The sequence below is a fragment of the Triticum urartu genome, chromosome 1A, assembly GCF_056163025.1.
Source record: "Triticum urartu cultivar PI428250 chromosome 1A, HENAU_Tu73, whole genome shotgun sequence".
Lineage (NCBI taxonomy): Eukaryota > Viridiplantae > Streptophyta > Magnoliopsida > Poales > Poaceae > Triticum > Triticum urartu.
Window position 1 is genome coordinate 244,707,863 of NC_141873.1, and position 22,909 is coordinate 244,730,771.

General features: G+C 48.2%; 2 protein-coding genes across 2 annotated transcripts; one reads left to right on the forward strand and one right to left on the reverse strand.

Moving 5' to 3' along the window:
• Positions 1 to 182: 182 nt before the first annotated feature.
• Positions 183 to 3,407, forward strand: LOC125552272 (glycerol-3-phosphate acyltransferase RAM2). Its single transcript, XM_048715773.2, has 2 exons — positions 183 to 965; positions 2,430 to 3,407. Exons 1-2 carry the CDS (start codon positions 315 to 317, stop codon positions 3,312 to 3,314), a joined length of 1,536 nt encoding a protein of 511 aa, XP_048571730.1. The 5' UTR covers positions 183 to 314; the 3' UTR covers positions 3,315 to 3,407.
• A 7,041-nt stretch (positions 3,408 to 10,448) lies between these two features.
• LOC125552281 (putative prolyl 4-hydroxylase 7) lies at positions 10,449 to 20,606 on the reverse strand. The gene is made up of 7 exons (XM_048715784.2): positions 20,339 to 20,606; positions 20,190 to 20,247; positions 19,988 to 20,092; positions 11,765 to 11,822; positions 11,498 to 11,673; positions 11,334 to 11,394; positions 10,449 to 11,124 (listed from the first exon to the last, which is right to left on the reverse strand). The coding sequence occupies exons 1-7, from the start codon at positions 20,467 to 20,469 to the stop codon at positions 10,823 to 10,825; spliced, it is 891 nt and encodes a 296-aa protein (XP_048571741.1). The 5' UTR covers positions 20,470 to 20,606; the 3' UTR covers positions 10,449 to 10,822.
• Between the last annotated feature and the right edge of the window lie 2,303 nt (positions 20,607 to 22,909).

Here is a 22,909-nt window from a genome sequence, read left to right on the forward strand (position 1 = left end):
CATGGAGACCGAGCTCCAAAATGCTCTACTCTAATGAGACTCGTATTACCAGATATACAAATATAAACATATGCATGTTGTGATGTACCACAATACCCCTACCGCTCACCAACCAACCGTATATTTCACCACCACGAACAGAGCACAATCGCCCCCCTCGCGGCACTATATAAATTCCGGCGTGCCCGCGCACAGAAGCAGGCTCGACTCAACCCAAAAGCACATAGCTAGACTCGCGCAGCGGCTCGAACTCGTGGAAGCAAGCGCAGCTCACAGGCACTACCCAGTTCCGAGGCGAGGCGAGGAGAACCAAGATGGAGTCATTGCTGGCAGCTGCGGCTGCCGGGGTGGAGCCGTTCCCGTCGGTGGACAAATGCGACGCGTCGGGACGCGGCTCGCACGCCGTGGCAGCCGACCTCGACGGGACGCTGCTGCGGTCTCGCAGCCCGTTCCCCTACTACGCGCTGGTGGCGTTCGAGACCGGCGGGTGGCCGCGGCTCCTGCTCCTGCTTCTCCTCGCGCCGTTAGCCACCCTGCTGGGGATCGCCGTATCGGAGGCTGCGGCTGTCCGAGTGCTCGTTTTCGCGGCCACGGCGGGAGCGCGGGTGTCGTCGATCGAGTCCGCGGCGCAGGCCGTGCTGCCGCGGTTCTACGCCGCGGACGTGCACCCGGGCGCGTGGCGGGTGTTCTCGGCGTGTTCCAGGCGCCGCGTCGTGCTCACCTCCACGCCGCGGATCATGGCGGAGCCGTTCCTGAGGGAGTGCCTCGGAGCCGACGCCGTGGCAGGCACCGAGCTCGCCACGTGGCGCGGCCGCGCCACTGGGATGGTGCAGACGCGCCGAGGCGTGCTCGTCGGGCGACGCAAGGCCGAGGCGCTGCATGAGATATTTGGCGAGGATGGCGACGTGCCGGACGTCGGCCTCGGCGACCGCCGGTCCGATTACCCCTTCATGTGCCAATGCAAGGTTAGCCCCTAGCCGGTAATTATATCTCTTAATTACTCCTTCTATATCCATAGTGTAATTCTTCGTAGCATCCCCACTACTAGTATCAGAAATTCAGAATCAACTTTGGATGGTTTAGCAATTAGCATGCAAGGAGTGGACGTAGTACATGTACTGTACAGTACGTTCACTGCCTAAGTGGTTAATTAATGTTTGAGAAAAACTCCACAATGCAAATTCGTTGCCGCGTTTGAAACAGAGTTGCAATTTTAAGGCGCATATGGTACATACATTGGCGTCATGCCTGCGTCTCTGCCATACTAAAGTGCGAAGCGAGTCCATGTTGTACGCATCACGCATGTGTGGTAGGGGTATACGGTGTCAGGTTCAGCTCTATTATATGCATGTGCAATATTAAGTTCTAGACTGTTGGTACAAAATGGCCCACACTGCCGTACTACGTAGAAACTACTTGTTGATTTGCTTGCTGCATAACAAAGTGGATCAAAAGTTTAAAAACTAGTGGCCTTCCAATCACCGTAAAACTACTCATTCTTGATCACACCGTGCCAAATGCGTAGCTCGAGCGTGGATTAAGGTAAGGTGATCATCGATTACAACTGAGCCTAGGTTAGGCTCAAAATTAGTTACTTATCAACTATCCCTATTGTGCACTAACAGATGCACTAAGATTACACGCAAACAGTATGGTTGGTTGGATCACATCTTGGCTCCCATGCCCGCTGTTATGAGCGTGCTGGTGAAGGACCCGACACGGCTTTGCTTGCCCCTACCTACGCGCTACGCAACATTGATTGATTAAAGAAAAGCTCCGGCAGCATCAATTACATTTACACGGCCAGCGTACCTGGTAGGTTGGTAGGTAAGTCCGTAAGTGGTGGTTTTGATTTACTACTCCTGTAGTAGTACTACCAGTAATAACTTTATTGTTCAAAAATAAAAGGTAGAAGAAAATTAAAGATTGTACGTAGATAATAAGTAAGAACAAGATACAGTTAGGACACACACACGGTCAGCGCTTGGTGCACCTAGTTGGATAGAACAAAGTTAAATCTAAAGACTGGTAGATAGTGCATGCCCACAAGTTACAACATCATATCATATTTAACGGCAGCATACGACACGAAATACCTTTCCTACGGGATAGGAAGAAAATATTAGTCACGAGATAGCTAAGTACTACCCACTGCGATTCAAAATAAGTGTCGCACTTTTAAACTGGTTTTAGTTCAAAACTGCGACATTTATTATGAAATCAGAGGTGATACGTGTTTGGTGTTTGGTGTTAAAGCCAAAATAGCTATACGGCCGGACAGACATGAACCATGATGGCGTCCTAGTTGCACGCGATTAATGCATTTTAGTGCGCACTGCACGAGTCTTTAACAGTACAGTGATCTTGAGCGTCTCTTTAATTGTGGAATTGATGAACATGGTGGGGGGCTTTGCTCCCGTGTGTGGCAGGAAGCGTACATCGTACCGTCGGCGCCGGTGGAGGCCGTTAGCATGGACCAGCTGCGGAGGCAGGTCATCTTCCACGACGGCCGCCTGGCGCTCCGCCCGACGCCGCTGGCCGCGCTGCTGACCGTGCTGTGGTGCCCGGCGGGCTTCGTCCTCGCGTGCCTCCGCATCGCCGCGGGGGCGCTGCTGCCCATGCCCTGGGTCTACTACGCGTTCTGGGCGCTCGGCGTGCGCGTCGTGGTCAAGGGCAGCCCGCCCCCGCGCGCCGGGAGCACGGCGGGCCGCACTGGGGTGCTCTTCGCCTGCTCGCACCGCACGCTGCTGGACCCCATTTTCCTCTCGGCGGCGCTCGGCCGGCCCGTGGCGGCCGTCACCTACTCACTGTCAAGACTGTCTGAGATACTCTCGCCGATCCGGACCGTACGCCTGAGCCGTAACCGCGTCACCGACGCCGCCATGATCACGAGGCTCCTGCAGGAGGGTGACCTCGCCATCTGCCCCGAGGGGACGACGTCCCGAGAGCCGTTCCTGCTCCGGTTCTCGGCGCTCTTCGCGGAGCTCACCGACGAGGTGGTCCCTGTGGCGATGGAGAGCCGGATGGGCATGTTCCACGGCACCACGGCGAGGGGGTGGAAGGGGATGGACCCCTTCTACTTCTTCATGAACCCCAGCCCGGTGTACACCGTCACGTTCCTGAGCAAGCTGCCGTCGGAGCTCACCTGCAGCAGCGGCGGCAGGCCCAGCCACGAGGTGGCCAACTACATCCAGAGGCTCATCGCTGCCACGCTCTCCTACCAGTGCACCAGCCTCACCAGGAAGGACAAGTACCGGGCCCTCGCCGGCAACGACGGCATCGTGGACGTCAAGCCGATGAACAAGGCACGCTAGCTAAATGAATGTTGCTTGCCCCGTGGCTAATTCTGGTGTTTTACCATATCTATATTTAATTATTTGATTTGCTTGTGTGGGTGGATGTGCATATTGCTGAAATCTGAGATGGGCTCTACGCCCATATTGCAATTTCTGAAAAATCTCTAAGGGCTCATGTGAGTTATATGACACTAGATGAAGTGGGAAGTTTAGTCCCACGTCGAAAGTGGAAGAAGAGTTCTCTTCAAAAAAAAAGGAAATGAAAGGAGAGTTGGAGTGGTTTATAAGGATTTCTCTTCTACATGCTATGCAGCTTGAGAAGAGAAGAGGCCCTCGCGCACTCCTCCTCCGCCGCCCGCCTCGCCACGCCACACCTCGTCACGACGCGCCACGGGTTGCGGGATTGAGCCGAGCCGATCTCACACCTACGCGCTTATTTTTGCCAGTCACTAACGGAGAGTTTTCTGACAGTTGGGCCACGATCTGAGATGTTGGATCGTGGGCTGTCACGGACTCGGACGTGGGTCGAGCCCACGTCTCTCCACGCGGCTGCGCCTATAAGTATGCGGTGTCTCCTAACCCTAGCCGCCACGAACAGATCACATCTGCTCACGCGCACGCCCACCGTCGTTCCTTTGCTGATGCTGCCACCGGTGACTCCATCCCGTCCGCCGCGTACACGGTCGACGGGAGAGCAGGTCTCCGAAACCACGCCCTTCTGATTCCTGTACGGGTGAGGGACGAATAGATTTTTGGGCAGCGATTACGCGACTGCTCGCTTCCGATCGTCTACTTCCTCTACGTCCGTGTCGCCTTCATCATCACCATGTCCACCGACACCGACCGTGCCGCCGCCGAGAAAGCTGAAGCCGACAAGAAGCCAAAATATGGACTCTTTGTTGGAAAAGGTTATGAGAGCGGAGGGATGTTCCGCTCGCTGATTTTTGTAATAAAGTCGTGAATCATATTCATTCGAATGTTAATGAATCTGAAGTTTGGCATTCACGTCTTTGTCACATTAGTTTTGGTGTTATGACGCGGCTAGCCAAATTGGATTTAATCCCGAGTTTCACTTTAGCCAAAGGTTCTAAGTGCCTTTCATGTGTGCAAGCTAAGCAACCTCGCAAGCCTCATAAGGCCGCGGAGGAGAGACACCTGGCACCATTAGAACTCATACATTCTGATCTTTGCGAGATGAATGGTGTGTTGACTAAAGGTAGAAAGAGATACTTCATGACATTGATAGATGATTCCACTAGATATTGCTATGTGTATCTGTTAAATACTAAAGATGAGGCTCTACACTACTTTAAAATCTATAAGGCAGAAGTTGAAAATCAACTTGAAAAGAAAATTAAACGAGTCCGGTCAGATCGTGGTGGAGAGTACTTCTCGAGTGAGTTTTATTCCTTCTGTGCGGAACACGGCATTATTCATGAGAGGACGCCTCACTATTCACCCCAGTCAAACGGGGTTGCCGAGCGGAAAAACCGTACTCTAACTGATTTGGTTAACGCCATGTTAGATACATCGGGTTTATCCAAGGCATGGTGGGGGGAGGCTATATTGACGGCATGTCATGTCCTGAATAAAGTTCCGACAAAGGATAATGAGATCACTCCCTATGAGAAATGGGCAAAGAGAAGGACGACACTCTCGTACTTGCGCACTTGGAGCTGTTTGGCGAAAGTCAACGTGCCGATCCCCAAAAAGTGTAAGCTTGGACCCAAGACCGTGGACTGCGTTAATTTGGGCTACGCTAAGAACAGCGTTGGCTATAGATTTCTAGTAGTGAAATCTGAGGTACCTGACCAGAAGGTCGGTACAATTATGGAGTCTAAGGATGCTACATTCTTTGAGGATATTTTTCCTATGAGAGATATGCAAAGCACTTCTAGACAGGAATCTGAGGAAACTCCTGAACCTGCCATCCCTATGGAATATTATGAACAAACACATGATGAAAATCCTGAGGAGGATGACGAGGAAACCCTTGGTAGGGGCAAGAGACAAAGGACTGCAAAGACCTTTGGTGATGATTTCTTCGTGTACCTCGTGGATGATACTCCCACTTCTATTTCAGAAGCGTATGCCTCTCCAGAAGCTGACTACTGGAAGGATGCGGTCCGTAGCGAGATGGATTCCATCATGGCTAACGGGACATGGGAGATCATTGACCGTCCCTATGGTTGCAAACCACTGGGATGTAAGTGGGTGTTCAAAAAGAAGCTTAGGCCCGATGGTACGATTGAAAAGTACAAGGCTAGGCTTGTGGCCAAGGGCTATGACCAGCAAGAAGAGGAAGATTTCTTTGATACTTATTCACCTGTGGCTAGACTGATCACCATTCGAGTATTACTCTCGTTGGTGGCCTCACATGGTCTTCTCGTCCATCAGATGGATGTTAAGACGGCTTTTCTAAATGGAGAGCTAAAGGAGGAAATCTACATGCAACAGCCTGATGGCTTTGTGATAGATGGTCAGGAAAGAAAGGTGTGTAGGTTGATAAAATCTTTATATGGCCTGAAACAAGCACCTAAGCAATGGCATGATAAGTTTAATACAACTCTGACATCTGTTGGTTTCGTTGTTAATGAGGCTGACAAATGTGTATACTATCGCCATGGTGGGGGCGAAGGAGTTATACTGTGCTTGTATGTTGATGACATACTGATATTCGGAACAAACCTCAAAGTCATTGAGGAGGTCAAATCGTTTCTATCTCAGAACTTTGAGATGAAAGACCTTAGTATGGCTGATGTTATCTTGAACATCAAGTTACTGAGAGATAATGAGGGTGGGATCACACTTCTGCAATCCCATTACGTTGATAAGGTGTTGAGTCGTTTTCGATATTCGGACTGCACACCATCTCAAACACCATATGATCCTAGCGTATTGATTTGAAAGTCCAAAGGCATGGCTAATGATCAATTGAGATACTCTCAAATCATTGGTTCACTGATGTACCTAGCGAGCGCAACGAGGCCTGACATCGCGTTTGCTGTGAGCAAACTGAGCCGGTTTGTTTCCAAACCGGGTGATGTACATTGGCATGCTGTTGAGAGAGTTATGCGCTATCTGAAAGGTACTATGAACTATGGACTTCACTATACCGGATACCCGTCGGTACTTGAAGGGTATAGTGATGCGAATTGGATCTCTGATGCTGATGAGATGAAGGCCATAACTGGGTATATGTTTACTCTTGGAGGTGGCGTTGTTTCCTGGAAGTCTTGCAAGCAAACGATCTTAACGAGATCGACAATGGAAGCAGAATTAACGGCATTAGACACATCTGGTGTTGAAGCGAGATGGCTTCGAGATCTTTTGATGGACTTGCCATTGGTTGATAAACCGGTTCCGGCTATCCTTATGAACTGTGACAATCAGACTGTCATCACCAAGGTGAAGAGTTCAAAGGACAACATGAAGTCCACCAAACACATAAGAATGAGATTAAAAGTTGTCAGAAAATTAAGAAACTCCGGAGTGATAGCGTTGGACTATGTCCATACGGCTAAGAATCTGGCAGATCCCTTTACAAAAGGGCTATCACATGTTGTGATAGATAATGCATCGAGGGAGATGGGTATGAGACCCACATGAGTTGCCATGGTGGTAACCCAACCTATATGATCGGAGATCTCGTGAACTAGGACCTGGGAAAACAAGTTAGTGGTGAACTGAGGAGAGTAACTATACTAACCCACTCCGTTGGAGATGCAATACTCTCGATACTGTATGGTAGGATGACTACGGTCTCAATGTGTTCCAAAGCTTATAAAAGCAAGATGCTATCCTACAGAGCGATCTTTGGAGGAACACACCTATATGAGCCTGACTGCTGGTCACAGTCTATGAGATTAGGGTGATCTCTAGTAAGCTCATGAATAGGTCAGGAGTGTGACTTATATGCTCCACCCGAGGGGTCAGCCTTCGGCAGCCTAGTACTAGTAAGACATGTAGTGAAACTTCTTTACGCCAAACTGACAATTCAAGGCATAGTCCATTGTTCAGTTATGAAGGAGTGTAGCCACTTGTTCTAGGTGAAGTTCAACCTTAACAGGTCTTCACTGAAACACTGGTATATCGAAACAGCAATTGGAACAGAGGACACAATGGGCCCTCGAGATCTGATGGGGGATTGCTGAAATCTGAGATGGGCTCTAGGCCCACATTGCAATTTCTGAAAAATCTTTAAGGGCCCATGTGGGTTATATGGCACTAGGTGAAGTGGGAAGTTTAGTCCCACCCCGGAAGTGGAAGGAGAGTTGGAGTGGTTTATAAGGATTTCTCTTCTACATGCTATTGGAGTTTGAGAAGAGAAGAGGCCCTCGCGCACTCCTCCTCCGCCGCCCACCTCGCCACGCCACGCCACGCCTCGTCGCGCCGCGGATTGCGGGATTGAGCCGAGCCGAGCTCACACCTACGCGCTTATTTTTGTTGGGGAACGTAGCATAAATTCAAAATTTTCCTACGTATCACCAAGATCTATCTATGGAGAAACCAGCAACGAGGGGAAGGAGAGTGCATCTACATACCCTTGTATATCGCTAAGCGGAAGCGTTCAAGTGAACGGGATTGATGGAGTCGTACTCGTCGTGATTCAAATCACCGATGATCAAGTGCCGAACGGACGGCACCTCCGCGTTCAACACACGTACGGAGCGGAGACGTCTCCCATGTCTTGATCCAGCAAGGAGGAGGGAGAGGTTGATGGAGATCCAGCAGCACGACGGCGTGGTGGAAGTAGCGGGATTCCAACAGGGCTTCGCTAAGCGCTGCGGGAGGAGGTAGATGTGTCACGGGAGGGAGAGGGAGGCGCCAGGGCTCAGGTATGTTTGCTCCTCCTTTTCCCCACTATATATAGGGCCAAGGGAGAGGGGGAGGCGCAGCCCTTGCCCCTTTCTCCAAGGAAGGGTGCGGCCAAGGGTGGGGAGGAGTCCATCCTCCCCAAGGCACCCCGAAAGTGCCTTCCCCTTTTAGGACTCTCCCCTTTTTCCCATCTCTTGGCGCATGGGCCTCTTGGGGCTGGTGCCCTTGGCCCATATAGGCCAAGGCACACCCCCTACAGCCCATGTGGCCCCCCGGGGCAGGTGGCCCCACCCGGTGGACCCCCGGGACCCTTCCGGTGGTCCCGGTACAATACCGATAACCCCGAAACTTGTCCCGATGGCCGAAACAGCACTTCCTATATATAATTCTTTACCTCCGGACCATTCCGGAACTCCTCGTGACGTCCGGGATCTCATCCGGGACTCCGAACAACATTCGGGTTACCGCATACTAATATCTCTACAACCCTAGCGTCACCAAACCTTAAGTGTGTAGACCCTACGGGTTCGGGAGACATGCAGACATGACCGAGACGTTCTCCGGTCAATAACCAACAGCGGGATCTGAATACCCATGATGGCTCCCACATGTTCCACGATGTTCTCATCGGATGAACCACGATGTCAAGGACTTAATCAATCCCGTATACAATTCCCTTTGTCTATCGGTATGTTACTTGCCCGAGATTCGATCGTCGGTATCCAATACCTAGTTCAATCTCGTTACCGGTAAATCTCTTTACTCGTTCCGTAACACATCATCCCGTGATCAACTCCTTGGTCACATTGCGCATATGATGATGTCCTACCGAGTGGGCCCAGAGATACCTCTCCGCTTATACGGAGTGACAAATCCCAGTCTCGATTCGTGCCAACCCAACAGACACTTTCAGAGATACCTGTAATGCACCTTTATAGCCACCCAGTTACGTTGTGACGTTTGATACACCCAAAGCATTCCTACGGTATCCGGGAGTTGCACAATCTCATGGTCTAAGGAAATGATACTTGACATTAGAAAAGCTATAGCATATGAACTACACGATCTAGTGCTATGCTTAGGATTGGGTCTTGTCCATCACATCATTTTCCTAATGATGTGATCCCGTTATCAACGACATCCAATGTCCATGGTTAGGAAACCGTAACCATCTATTGATCAACGAGCTAGTCAACTAGAGGCTTACTAGGGACATGGTGTTGTCTATGTATCCACACATGTATCTGAGTTTCCTATCAATACAATTATAGCATGGATAATAAACGATTATCATGAACAAGGAAATATAATAATAATCAATTTATTATTGCCTCTAGGGCATATTTCCAACAATTTTTGCCGGTCACTAATGGAGAGTTTTCTAATAGCTGGGCCACGATCTGAGACGTCGGATCGTGGGCTGTCACGGACTCGGACGTGGGTCGAGCCCACGTCTCTCCACGCGGCTGCGCATATAAGTATGCGGTGTCTCCTAACCCTAGCCGCCACGAACATATCACATCTGCTCACGCGCACGCCCATCGTCGTTCCTTTGCTGCTGCTGCCACTGGTGACTCCATCCCGTCCGCCGCGTACAGGGTCGACGGGAGAGCAGGTCTCCGAAACCACGCCCTTCTGGTTCCTGTACGGGGTGAGGGGCGAATAGGTTTTTGGGCAGCGATTACGCGACTGCTCGCTTCCGATCGTCTACTTCCTCTACGTCCGCGTCGCCTTCATCATCACCATGTCCACCGACGTCGACCGTGCCGCCACCGAGAAAGCTGAAGCCGACAAGAAGGCCGCCAAGGACGCCGCTGCTGCCACCAAAGCCGCGGCCTCTGCGTGGCCTACTGGAGGGTATAACTCGTTTATCCCGCTCCTGATTATTTTCATATTAGCAGTACTAGCAGTATGTGTAGATTTGTCTACTGTTTGCTTAGTACGTGCATGTTTAGATCAAAGTCAATACGTCATCAACTTAGTCAATGCCATGCTAGTGATTTACTCATGGATTAATTTAATCGAGAAATTGCCTATTTACTCAACACATATGCACCGGCAGTGATTATCTTTTCCTCTGATTATTACGTACTCCATTTGTGATCTTCTCTGAGCATGTTGCCATTGTACCAGCTGGGAGTTGAATGCAGTTTTACTACACAAACTGAGAAAAGGAATAATAGATGAGAAATTGGGGGACAGGAAATTATTCTTGCTCGTGTCAGCATCCACCTGCAGGCAACAGCTCAGGACATATAAAAGCAAAGTTATTAGGTTTGGTAGATTCCGTCCCACTCAGCGAACCAACAGCTCAACAAGTAAAGACCACGTCAAGAAGATAAGATTCAGATCAGATCGTTTTCTTTTCCATTTTGTGCTGCCATCTTGTTTTCTTGTCCCGCCAGAACAACATAGTACAACGTTGAGGTCCAAGGAGACGACACTAACCCAATGGAACAAGATTGCTGGATCCATCTTCATTAATTTGATTGCTCGGCTAAAACGGGTAAACAAGAAAGTTCTGAGCAGCCCCAAAAGACAAAGTTCTTAGCGAGTATAGTGTATTTTTCTTTCTCCAGCTGCAGTTTAATTCCATTCCAGATCACACATGCTATCTATGAGCAGTCACACACACCCTGGACCCGGTACTGGGCCAGTAATTTATCGATGCCGTGTGATGACGGTGGATGGGTGGATTAAAAATTAACTTACTGCACGCAGACGTTGCAGCTCTTCCTGCAGAAGCCAGGAGCTTCCTTGGTGCCCACCATATAGTTGGGGTTCTTGGCGCACTCCCCAACGGCAGCCCACTGCGAGCAGAGGACATTCTCGTCCTCGCACCCGCCTCCCTGCTTGCCCGAGTTTTCGAAGGACCTCACATGGATCCATTTCGTGGCGGACCACTTCTGGCCTTCGATGACGGGGCAGCTCCCGTGCAAACTGTCAGGGTCTGTCGTTGCATCAGGGTGGAGGCTGAAGAACAGCAGGGCGTCACCTTTTACGGGCTTTACTGCATACGACAACAAACAATTTAAGCTTCACAATAACGTCAATTATCATTGCATATGGAGCCAGTAAGATATGCAAAATTAAGATGCACATCGAAGAACTAAGCTCTACTGAGTACTGAAGCTATCAAAAAAAGGGGTACAGAGGTAATAATATGGTGTGCAAGGATCTCAAAAGTACTTCAGTATCTTTAGAGCCTGTCGACCGTACCTGCATATCCATTTTTAGCACACTCAGATGCCGTCTCATCCTTGTGTTGTGTTAACTTCCCCTGCAGAATATCTGAATTAGTGCATGGGATACCTAAGAAAAGTTCTTTTCTTTTCTTTTACGGATGCCTAAGAAAGTCGGGAAAGAAAGAGCAAGGAAATTACCTCTGCGTTAGGGAAGATGGTCTCTCCACCCTTCTCAATGTTAGACAGGTACATGAGCACTGTTGCTATTCGGTGACCACCGAGAGCTTGGTTATTTTTGTCATGGAAGTAATCATAGTGTGGCTCATACTTCTCACCATTCTTATAGTGTAATATTTGAATGGACTCGCCATTCTCTGAGCATGGAAAGAATAATTGATATAATATTACAAACTTTTGAGAAAAACAGAAAAGGCAAGATGAAATGGTTAGATTAAGTCAAAGTACCCGACGGAAGGAAAGTCCAAGCAGCAATCCTCTCCTCTATCCTTGCTACTACTTCATCCTGCCAAATGATTGTTTTAGTTAAAATGTTCTTTTTGCAGGGTTAAAATATTGTTTTAGTTAAAATATGATGTTTGTTGGTGCATCTAGTGTCCCCTGGTGTTTTTTGATCATTCATAACAAACAGTTAAGAGTTATATATACACGGATTGGTAGTCCCTGAAGAAATGATTTAACCGAAGTATGTTGTCGAATAATGTTGAAGGATTTGGTCTGCCGCTTGAAAAAAAAAACTGTAGTGAACCTTCTGTTTCTAGTTCTTCTGTTGCTTCTTGATTTGAGTCATAGTATTGGGAGGGGGGGGGGGCTGGATATCGTGTCAACAAGGTGAATCATGTTTGACGCTCAGTTAGAGCAACTCCAACTTTCACTCCAAATCTTGTTTGACGCGTCCAGGTGGTCCCTACTCCACCCCCATATGTCCGGGCGGATAGCCGTCACCTCCCAAACAGAAAAAACACACCACCAACCAGACCCCCCAAACCAGCGCATATGTTTGGGCTGTCTGGCACCCCTCAAACCCTGTGGGGCGGATTTTGGGCTGCCCGGACGCGTCCGCCATGTCGGATCCGATAGGGCCAGACCCACCCTAAATCTCTCCAAATCGTCCCCAACCAACCCTCGCCCGACCCGCCCTCTTCCTCTGTCCTGCCTAGTCTGCGCCATCCCCAACCCGCAGCGCTGCCACCACGGGCCCCAAACCCCTCTCAGCCGTCCTTGCCGCCCCGGTACGTCCTGCTCCGCCAGACATACACCTTAGCCGTCATGTGTTCGACAAAATGTCCGAGCTGTTTTTGAGATTCTTTTGCTCATTTGTAGGCAAGCGATGGATTCCTCGGATGATGATTTTGGTTACAAGGAGCTTGATGACTATATATTCGAAGAATCCACTGATTTGTCCAATTTAGACATCGATGACGACGAAGATGCTGACATAATTATGATGATGAGCATCCAGGAAGAAATGAAGAAACAAGAGCATGTTCTCAACTTCAAGGGTTCGATAAAGGGCCAGATAGTTGTTGCCCGGGATAGGATAAGTGGCGCACAGAGTCTCTACAACGACTAATTTTAAAAAATACATGTATTTCATAGGGGGGAGGGGGCGTCGGCATCGCTTCCAGATGAGCACTCATTTGTTCTTTGCACATAGTGGATGGTGTGAAGGCGTATGATCCTTACTTCATGCCAAGGAAGGATTGTTGCGGGCAACTATCATTCTCTCTTTTACAGAAATGCAAGGCTGCTATGAGCATGCTTGTGATGGTAAAGCTGCAGATGTTGTTGATGAGTACATCCAGATGGATCGCACATGCATTGAGGCCATGGCAAACAAAATGCTGAGGATAGGGAAAAAATATTGGCAATTGGAGGGGCAAGAGGTTTTCCAAGTATGCTTGGTTCAGTCAATTGCATGCATTGGCACTGGAAAAACTACCCGGCAGGTTTGCGCGGGCAGTATCAAGGTCGCACCAAAGAGACCACCATCGTACTTGAAGCAGTGGCATCAAAGGACTTGTGGATTGGCATGCTTTCTTTCTTTGGCATGTCAGGGTCTCACAATGACATCAATGTGCTTCAGTGATCTCCGTTGTTCAAGAGACTTTGTGATGGAGATGCTCCGACTTGCAACTACACCATCAACGAGCATGACCACAACATGGGGTACTACCTTGCCGATGGTATCTATCCTTGGTGGGCGGTGTTTGTGAAGACTATACCCTATCCCCAAGGTAACAAACGATGTCTCTTTGCATAAATGCAAGAAGGTGCTAGCAAGGATGTGGAGAGGGCATTTGGAGTGCTCCAAGCTCGTTGGGGTATTGTTCCTGGAGCTGCAATGATGTGGGATCCGGTGACATTGTGGTAGGTGATGACCTTTGTGTAATCTTGCACAACATGATTGTGTAGAATGAGGGCGAAGGGGCAGCCCGCAGTCGCACACATGATCTTGAGAAGCCCAGAGTACATGTCCGCCTCTCGGAACAAAGATGCAGAGCATGTTGTGAACTTTTAGAGATGCATTGATAACTTCAAGACACACAGGCGCACGTGCAACTACTCAATGTTCTTGTGGAGCATATGTGGATCCACACTGAAAATCATTGAATTTTATGTTTGAATTATGCACTCTGAATAGATTTTATGTTTGAACTTTATTTTCCTCTTCAAATAAATTTTATTTGTGTTTCAGTGATCGACATCTTATTTGTGTGTACCGTTCAATGATCAATGTGCATGTGCTTGCATCAGTGGCGGAGCTTGGCCCAATTAGTTGGGCGGGCCGGCTGAAGGAAATGCGTATCTGGGCTTATTTTGCATGTTCCAACAGTAGGTATACAATAGAAAAAACTCATGGACTGGGCGGGCCATGGCCAACTCAGCCTTGCTGTAGCTCCGCCACTGCTTGCATGGATTTGAGATTTTAAAAATAGGGCTTGTGGTTGCAGGGGCCGCGAACTTGTCATCCACGGATATATTTACTCTGTCCGGTTGGAGATGCTCTTATAACCCAACCATCTACACAAAGGACTTCAAAAATCTCCATTTAGATGAATCTACTAGCTTCAGTGGCATAGTTGAATATGTCTGAGGAATCAGCTTGGTTGAGTACTCAGGAGTGTAGTTCTTCGGTATGTCACCGTTATTAGCTTCATCAAGGAGTTAGGGAACTCAAGTTCTTGGAGTTGCTCTAGGTTCCTCAGAGTGAACCAGATTACTGTTGTGAGCTACAGTTCGATCCCAGACCGTTGGCTGAAGAACTTCCGACCAACAACTAGTTTTCTGTGCCAAGGAAATAAATAGCCCACTACCCCCTCCGGTTTGAGGTGGATTCTGTTATGTATGCATTGAGTTTCTCATTTCTCATATTCTGAGAAAAATACTAAATGAGGAGATACCAGTTTGAGTTGTGATTGAGCATCACCCCAAGAACAATTGAGCCTTGAAACTCTGCTTATTACTCTTGAAGAATTGGCATGTTGTAGACGATTAAGCGTCAATTGGTGAGCATCCAAAGTGTTGATTCGCAACAAACAACTTCGTATCGGTTCGAGATCAACGCAATATCTACCATGAGTAATTGGGCGAGTTCTGACAAACATAGCTCAAGGAGAATAAAGGTCAAGCCTTGTGTGACTTCGGAGCAGTGTGCTCAGCCTCTCCAATGAATACGTCATGTTGCCAACTTAAACTTCAGTAAACAAATCATGTGTCTTCAACTGCAACCCGGTTCTATATCTTACTCACTCCTTTACGTTTCTGTTCGTGCACTGTTCTTGTCATGTATATACTGTTTTGCATTTGACTTAGCACTGAATCCTTCTTGCTACTGTTTTCTGCTAAGTGTAAGTTCTAGTTTACATGTGCATATATGCTTACCTCTGCTGCTATTTGCATCTGTTCCCTCATTACCGTGTGTACCCATTGATGCATTTGTTACCGATGTTGTCTAGAACTGTCTCTGTTTCTTCAGACTGTTTACTCCGTATCAGTTCTTCTCTTCAATTCCGCTGACTACTCTCCTTTCGGGTAGGAATTATAGAATCTCCTATTCATCCTCTAGTCAATTTGCCTTGATCTTTCGATGTTACAAGTTGTACTTAAAATAGAGGCAACTACTATAAGACATGCCTTATGTAGCATTCTACTAATTCCGTATGTGGCCAAAGGGATCACAAACATATATATATATATGTGGCCAAGGGATCACGAACATCAATAAATCACCAATACGCATGGCGAGATAGCTTATTAGGGAAACTCCAATACGCATCAATAAATCACCCCTAAATGTCCGGAACGTCCGAACATTTTTTGCCATCCAACGGCAGTCACCAAATTTGTCCGGACCGGTCCAGACGTCCGAAATCCCACAAACCGGAACCAAATGTAGGGGAGGTTATAGGCATCCGGACGTCTGCCACGTAGGTCTCCGACACCGCGAACCTACATCGAAAAACCCTCTCTCCGCTCCGCCTAGAAACCTTGCTATGCTCTCTGCGACACATTCATACCGGTCAAAGCAAACATGACCGGATGAAATGACAGGACATTTTCCTACACACATTCATGCCTCCTGACCGGCCAACCGCCTGCCCGGCATTCACACAGGCGTGTCGGCCAAGAAGCCGCCACTGCCCGCATTGAAGCAGAGTCTGTCCCCCTGCCCAGCTATTTAAGTCAGCCGGCCGCGAGCGTAAACTCTACACCGCTGCCTCCCCTCTCCGCTCCTTTCCCCCAAATCCGTAGAACTACAGCTCCGACGGCAGGGATAGGCAAGTAGGACGGCTCGAAGTGGTTCTCCGCGACCCCCTCCAGATCCGCGGGGGGCAGAGCAGGGGAGCTTTGGCTCCTGCCACCGCCGACCGCGTCCTCCGAGCCCGCTGGCATCGACCAAGGAGCAACATCATCCACTCCTCGCCGAGGACGCCACAACGGACAAGGAGTTCATGCAGCATATGGAGTTGTTGCTCGAGCGGTCGTGCTACAACCGCGGTCTGGCGCCACCATCCCCGCAGCTCTCGCGCAACATCGGCGCCCAAAACGGATGTTGCATGAAGGAGCCACTATCCCCACTGCGTAGCTGTCTCCATCCTGTCGGGAATCCAAGAGCCAGTGGCGCCCAATTGTTGTTAAGGATGAGGGGCCAATAGTGCCCGATCGCCATTGAGGAGCCGCCTAGCCTACTACCTTGGTGATGGAGGCGAAGGCGGAGGCGGCAACTTGTCCTCCACAGTGACAACTCCCAGGCGGCGCGTCGGGAGCAGCGCAATGTGCAACATCCGGCATCGTTCGCGCGGTCAAACCGCCCTAGGTCCCAGCGAACCCTGCGCTCGCGGAGGCATGGGCCATTGATTGATACAGGACCCCGTCATCGCCAGATCAGCAGCAGCTCCTCAAAGTGGGGTTTGCCAGTCCGAGCGTTTGACCTATCTCAAAGGCAACGGCGTGCGACTACAAGCGCTCCACGTCCGACCGTCGCTATCCGGCGAAGGCGGCCAAGCGTCTGCAAGCAACGGCGGCAGATCAGGGTTGCCGTGACGCCTAGCGGGCCTTCCGCCACTAGAAGGATGACAACAATTGTGGCGGCGGCTATGATGACGATGACGATGGTGTTAGCGCCCTTGGAGGCCATGCCTATGAGGTCACCGCCCGATACCTCAATAATTTAGCTTAGGTTTAGTTAAATTGTCATTCGGTTTAGTTGAAACTTTGTTAAATTTTGTCCATTATTTTTGTAATATAACAAAATTTAACAAAATCATCCAGTTTAGCATGAGTCGTCTGTTTCCTAAAGATCCATTTGGAATGGGGCGGACATTTGGTGCCTACGGTTGGATGGCACCCGCCCCTATACCTGTCGGCAGACAAGTCCGCAGACATTTGGTGAGGTCTGTTTTTGTAATCCACGTTGGAGTTGCCCCTATTGGTCCTACTAACTTATACAAAACTAGGTCTAACAAGATCTTTGGCGCAGAAAGGAAGCTCCATCACATGTGGTTATACGCACACATATTAGCAATACTGAACGTTCCGTTCATCTAGTACTCCCTCCGTTTCTTTTTAGTCTGCATATAAGGTTTGGTCAAAGTCAAGCTTTGTAAAGTTTGACTAACTTTATATTAAAAAATATAAACATTGACAATATGAAATCAATATTATCAGATGCACCACAAAATGTATTTGCATACTATATAGTTTTAATATTGTAGATGTTCATACTTTTTTATAAAAATTTGGTCAAACTTTGTGTAGTTTGACTTTGACCAAATCTTATATGCGGAGTGAAAAGAAACGAAGGGAGTAAGTTTTAAACAATCGCAGTTGCAAGCTTGAGAATGACCACTATTAAAGCTCGGGCAATATGACTCAACAAACGCCTTTTGTCCCAAGCAAGTTGGGGTAGGCTAGAGATGAAACCCAACAGAAACCTACAAGAACCCAAAAAAAAAGTGAACAAGTACAAGTAAGCAAAGTGAAGGAAAGTAAATTAAGGTTCGAGTACATTGATTGCTACGTTCCATGCAGTCCTATCAAGAGCCAAATATCTAGGTACATACCAGTCCTTCAATTTCTTTTTACTGCCTCCTCCCAAGACAACTTTGGTCGTCCCCTACCCCTCCCAATTTTTCGCTATTCTTTAGAATATTGTTATTCATCGGTGCTTCTAGAGGCCTCCGTTGGATATGTCCAAACCACCTTAGAGGGTGTTGGGCAAGCTTCTCTTCAATCAGTGCCACCCCTACCTTACCATGTATTGCCTAGTTCTAATTCGACGCTTTATTGTAATGCCACGCATCCACCTTAGCATGTGATCTCAGTGAACTCATTTGTTGGATGTGTTCTCTCTTTTTAGGCCAACACTTCGCTCCATATAGCATCACAGGTCTGATCACCGTCCTATAGAACTTACGTTTGAGCTTCCGCTGGACCTAATCACCGTCCTATAGAACTTGCCTTTGAGCTTCTGGTGGACCTTCTAGTCATAGAGGATGGTAGATGCCTCCCGCTACTTCATCTACCCTACTTTGATTCTATGGCTAACATCATCATCAATATCACCGTTCCTTTGTGGCATTGGTCCCAAATATCGGAAGGTGTCCCTCTTAGGCACTATATGTCCTAAACTAACCTCTCCATGCTCGCACCTAACACCACAAAAGTCACACCTCATATACTCGGTCTTGGTCCTAGTAAGCTTAGACCCCTTGGACTCTAAAGTCCGTCTCCACAACTCTATTTTCCTATTGACACTCAATCTAGTCTCGTCAACTAGGACTACATCACATCATCAACAAAGAACATGTACCAAGGATATCTCCTTGTATATCATGGGTGACCTCGTCCATCACTAAGGCAAAATGATATGGACTCAAGGATGATCCTTGATGCAGTCCTATCGTAATTGGGAAGGTATCGGTCTCACTATCACTTGCCCAAACGCTTGCCACAACATTATCGTACATATCCTTGATGAGGTGATGTACTTTCTTGGTACTTTATGTTTCTCTATCGCCCACCAAATAACTGTCCTTGGTATCTTTTCATATGCCCTCTTCAAATCAATGAAAACCACAAAGATTCTTCTTTCGCTCCCTATAACTTTCCATAAGCTGGCGTAGTAGGAGGAAAATGGCATCTATAATCGGTCTCCCTAGCATAAAACCAAATTGGTTTTTTGTGATGTTCGTTTTTCTTCTCAAATGATGCTCAATCACTCTCTCCCAAAGCCTCAAGTATGACACATAAGCTTAATTCATCGGTGACAACTTTCAATTCAAGACCTCCATGTCTTAGGACTTCGGGGAAGAACCCTAGCTTGTTCCATCTCTCTCTTGTGGATGATTTGGATCAACTATTTATCCATGTGTATCTTGTGTTGCAACATGTGTGTTGATTTGTGCTAGTTTATCTTGTGTTCCTTGTGATTTCCCTCGTATTCTTACAGAAATCCACCTCTAATTGTTGAAGATTGGGCCACTCCTAGGCTTGGGCCTATATCACATTTCTAATGAAAAATGATAATATTAAATGGACTTTAGGGGCACACTGCTGAGGGAACGACCACCTTCGATAAAATACATGATATACCAAGGATAAGAAGCATCAGCCATCCAATCAAATTGAAGTTTGTCACCCACTTTGTAGATCATATTATGGGAAATCTGCTAATGGACATCCACAATCCATATCTCAGATGTGTATACAAATGAAGTCAATAAAGTAGTAATCACTAATAATCAGTAAAGTGGCAAACTTTGCATACAGTCCTACAAGGGAAATGTTTGTGCTTTCTAGACTATAGCTCAGCCAACATTTGACAAAAGATGCATTCACAACAAATAAGAAATGAAACATTCAGTGCAACAACACGACTTCAGTAAGACATCAAATCAACTTGAAACTTTCCAGGGAGGATTAATGATGTCACTTTCAGTGGAGCTAATGCCCTTTAAATTTAAACTTCAAGTTTGTCAGAAGAAACAAAAAAATATGTATTTGTTATGTATCTGAATAATTCTATAACAATTGTATTAATTTCGCTTGTGTATCGAGATCGTGATATAAATCAAATCCAAAGTAGGCACCTATCAAGCCCCCAAGCAATAAAATCTGCGAAAGATTATCAAGAACAAAGAAATCACAAGGTCCATTCGTGCTGACCTGCCTCTTCTCGAGAAACATGCCGGAGCTGGTCCGCACTTCGCTCTGGACGCTCTTTCCCGACTCATTGTCCGCCACCATCGACTTCTCAAGCTTGTCCTTCGCCTACAGACCACGCAAGAGCCGAATCAATCAACCATTATCCAGCCAAAAAGGAAAAATCTCCCTCGAGACAACGAGATCGAGGGGCGGCCATACTCACCAGCTCGATCATGTGGTCGCACTCCGCGTCCGAGAGGAACCCCTTGTGCAGGAACGCTCTAGCGGCCACGCGCACAAAAGAGGCAGCCATCAGAGTTGTACGTTGCGTAGGCTCAGAGGGAGGTGAAGCAAGGAAGATCAGATCCTCACCTGGGGTGCCACGAGAGCTGGACGACGCGGGAGGGGTCGAAGTCGCCGTTACGGCCGCCGACGCTTGACGCGGCGAAGGCTCTGGCAGCGGTGAGGTGAACCGCTAGGACGACGAGGAGGAGACGAGCCATGGCCCGGCGAGATGGAGGGGAGGACGGGAGGGAGGAGTCAGAGATGAAGACCGGGAGCCCGTGGTGCTAGGGCAGCTCGTGTATGAGTGAAGTCTATTCCAAACATCCAGCAGCATCCACCTTCCGAAGAAGACGTAAAATATAACAATTGGTGATGCAAATATACATCTTCACCCATCAAAGATGTAAAAAACGACAGCTGCATGCCAACCATCCAAGTGCCTTCAGTTGGCTTCCACGTGATCGCCCATCGCCCGCCACATATCCAACTCCACCGCCGTTCGATTTCGCCCAAAATTGAGGCCGCCGCTGCAGGCTCGCCCACCTCTGACTCCGCCTGCCTGCCCCCCGTCGCCTGCCTCGCCGAAGTAGCACCGGCTGTCCCCCTGCAGCCGCCGATTCGATTTCGGACACCGCTTCGAATCGAAGCTTCATCGGAGGTCCAGCTACCGTAATGGCTTCCACGGCGCGGCCGTGGACGGGCTGCGCTTGTTCCTAACCTCGACCCACCGTCGGAGGTAGGGAAGCCACACCACGCCGCCCGCCCCCGACGGCCGCCTGCCTCCATCTTTCTTCCCGCCGCGCGAAGCCAGCCGCCCGCAGTGCCGAGCTCCCGTCGCCCCTCCGATGCTCGTACACCGCTCCTTCACTTTGAATCGTCGCTCCTCCACCATTGCACCGCCGCTACTCCGGCGCCCCGATTCGCGTCGCCGCCATCCCGTTTCACCCCCAGCCGCCCCTCCGACGCTCCTCCACCGCCCCCACGCACAGCCTTCGCCGCCCCGACGCTGGCCCGATGCTGCTGCCCCAAATCGCGTCACGCTGCCACCATCCCCACAACCCCCGCCCTGATTCAGCCGTCGCCCACTAGTTTTTATATCTCCATTTTGCATCATCTATTGGGGTTGCCGGTTTACATCTCCAATATACATCATCTGTTAGAGTTGCTTCTTTTTTTAAGACGTAAAAAGCATTTTTTGGAGATGTAAATTTTTACTTCTCCTGTTTTACATCTTCTAATGGAGATGCTCTAGTTAGGTTCTTTGAATTAATTAATCTCTTTGATTGATTCAAAGAAACCCTATCAACGTGTTTGGCAATATTTGAGAAGGGAAGTGCGAGTTTAAAATATGGAGTTGTATTGAGATTAGACATGAGGTGAGCCATTTTATTTTCAATTGCTGTTTGACGCATGATAGGAATTATATGGGAGAATTTGAATAGAAATTGTATTCCCTTGTTTGGTTCATGGGAATTGATCAGGGACTGGACAAGGGAAACTAACGAAAAAATTATGATGAAGGGTTAAGATTCCTTTCAATAAAATGATGGGAGTTGGAGTCTCAAGTCCCATAACTATTCCTTTATGAATTCCCATTTCCTCTAATCAAACAATAGATTTAAAGTCTCGTACCCTTTAGTTCGCATTCCCTAGTTCTAATTACCCCAACCAAACACGCCTTATAGGATTTTAGGAGAATTGAAATTCTTATAAATTTTTTCTTACATTCATCCTTTAATTCTTAGGATTGGATTTCATAAAAAAATCCTTTGTAATCTTTTGTATTATATTTCACATGAAATCTAAAATCCACAACTTTTTTTACAATTACTTTTTTATGTGTGTGTGGCATCAAACACCTTGCTAATTCTATTGAATTTAAGTGATATGACACTCCAATCCTATATGTTTCCTATCTTTGTATTTTTAGAATCTTGCGAATCAAAGAGGCACTAGACTTAGTCAGAATTGAACCCTGGACTCTTAGTCCATGCCTACTAGTACTAGTAAAATATCTGTGGGTTCAAACTGAAAGTAACTCGGATGGTTAGGTTTCTTGTGGTATAACAAATTTATCAGAGTTCTGTTGGGGAACATAGCATGCAATTTCAGAAAAAAATTATACGCTCACGCAAGATCTATCTAGGAGATGCATAACAACGAGAGGGGGAGAGTGTGTCTACGTACCCTCGTAGACCGAAAGCGAAAGTGTTTGACAATGCGGTTGATGTAGTCGAACTTCTTCTCGTTCTGACCGATCAAGCACCGAATGACGGCACCTCCGAGTTCTGCACACGTTCAACTCGATGACGTCCATCGAACTCTTGATCCAGCAAGGTGTCGAGGAAGTAGATGAGTTCCGTCAGCACGACGGCGTGGTGACGGTGATGATGATGTGGTGTCAATCCGCAAAGTGACTAAGTGGCAGCCATTCATCACATGGCAGCCTCTTTCTACGGGAAAGGCCTACGAACGACACCCGTCCTGCGATGTGTCGAGCGAGCAAGTGTGAAGCTGGCAAAACAGCCCGGCAAGGCTTGCCGGGCAAGCGACGATTTGACGTTAAGCAGCGCATTTTAATGCACCCTGTCAGCCTGCAGGGTTAGGTATGATAGCACTGTTTGCTATCTTATCAGTGCGTAATGACTACTTTGCCAT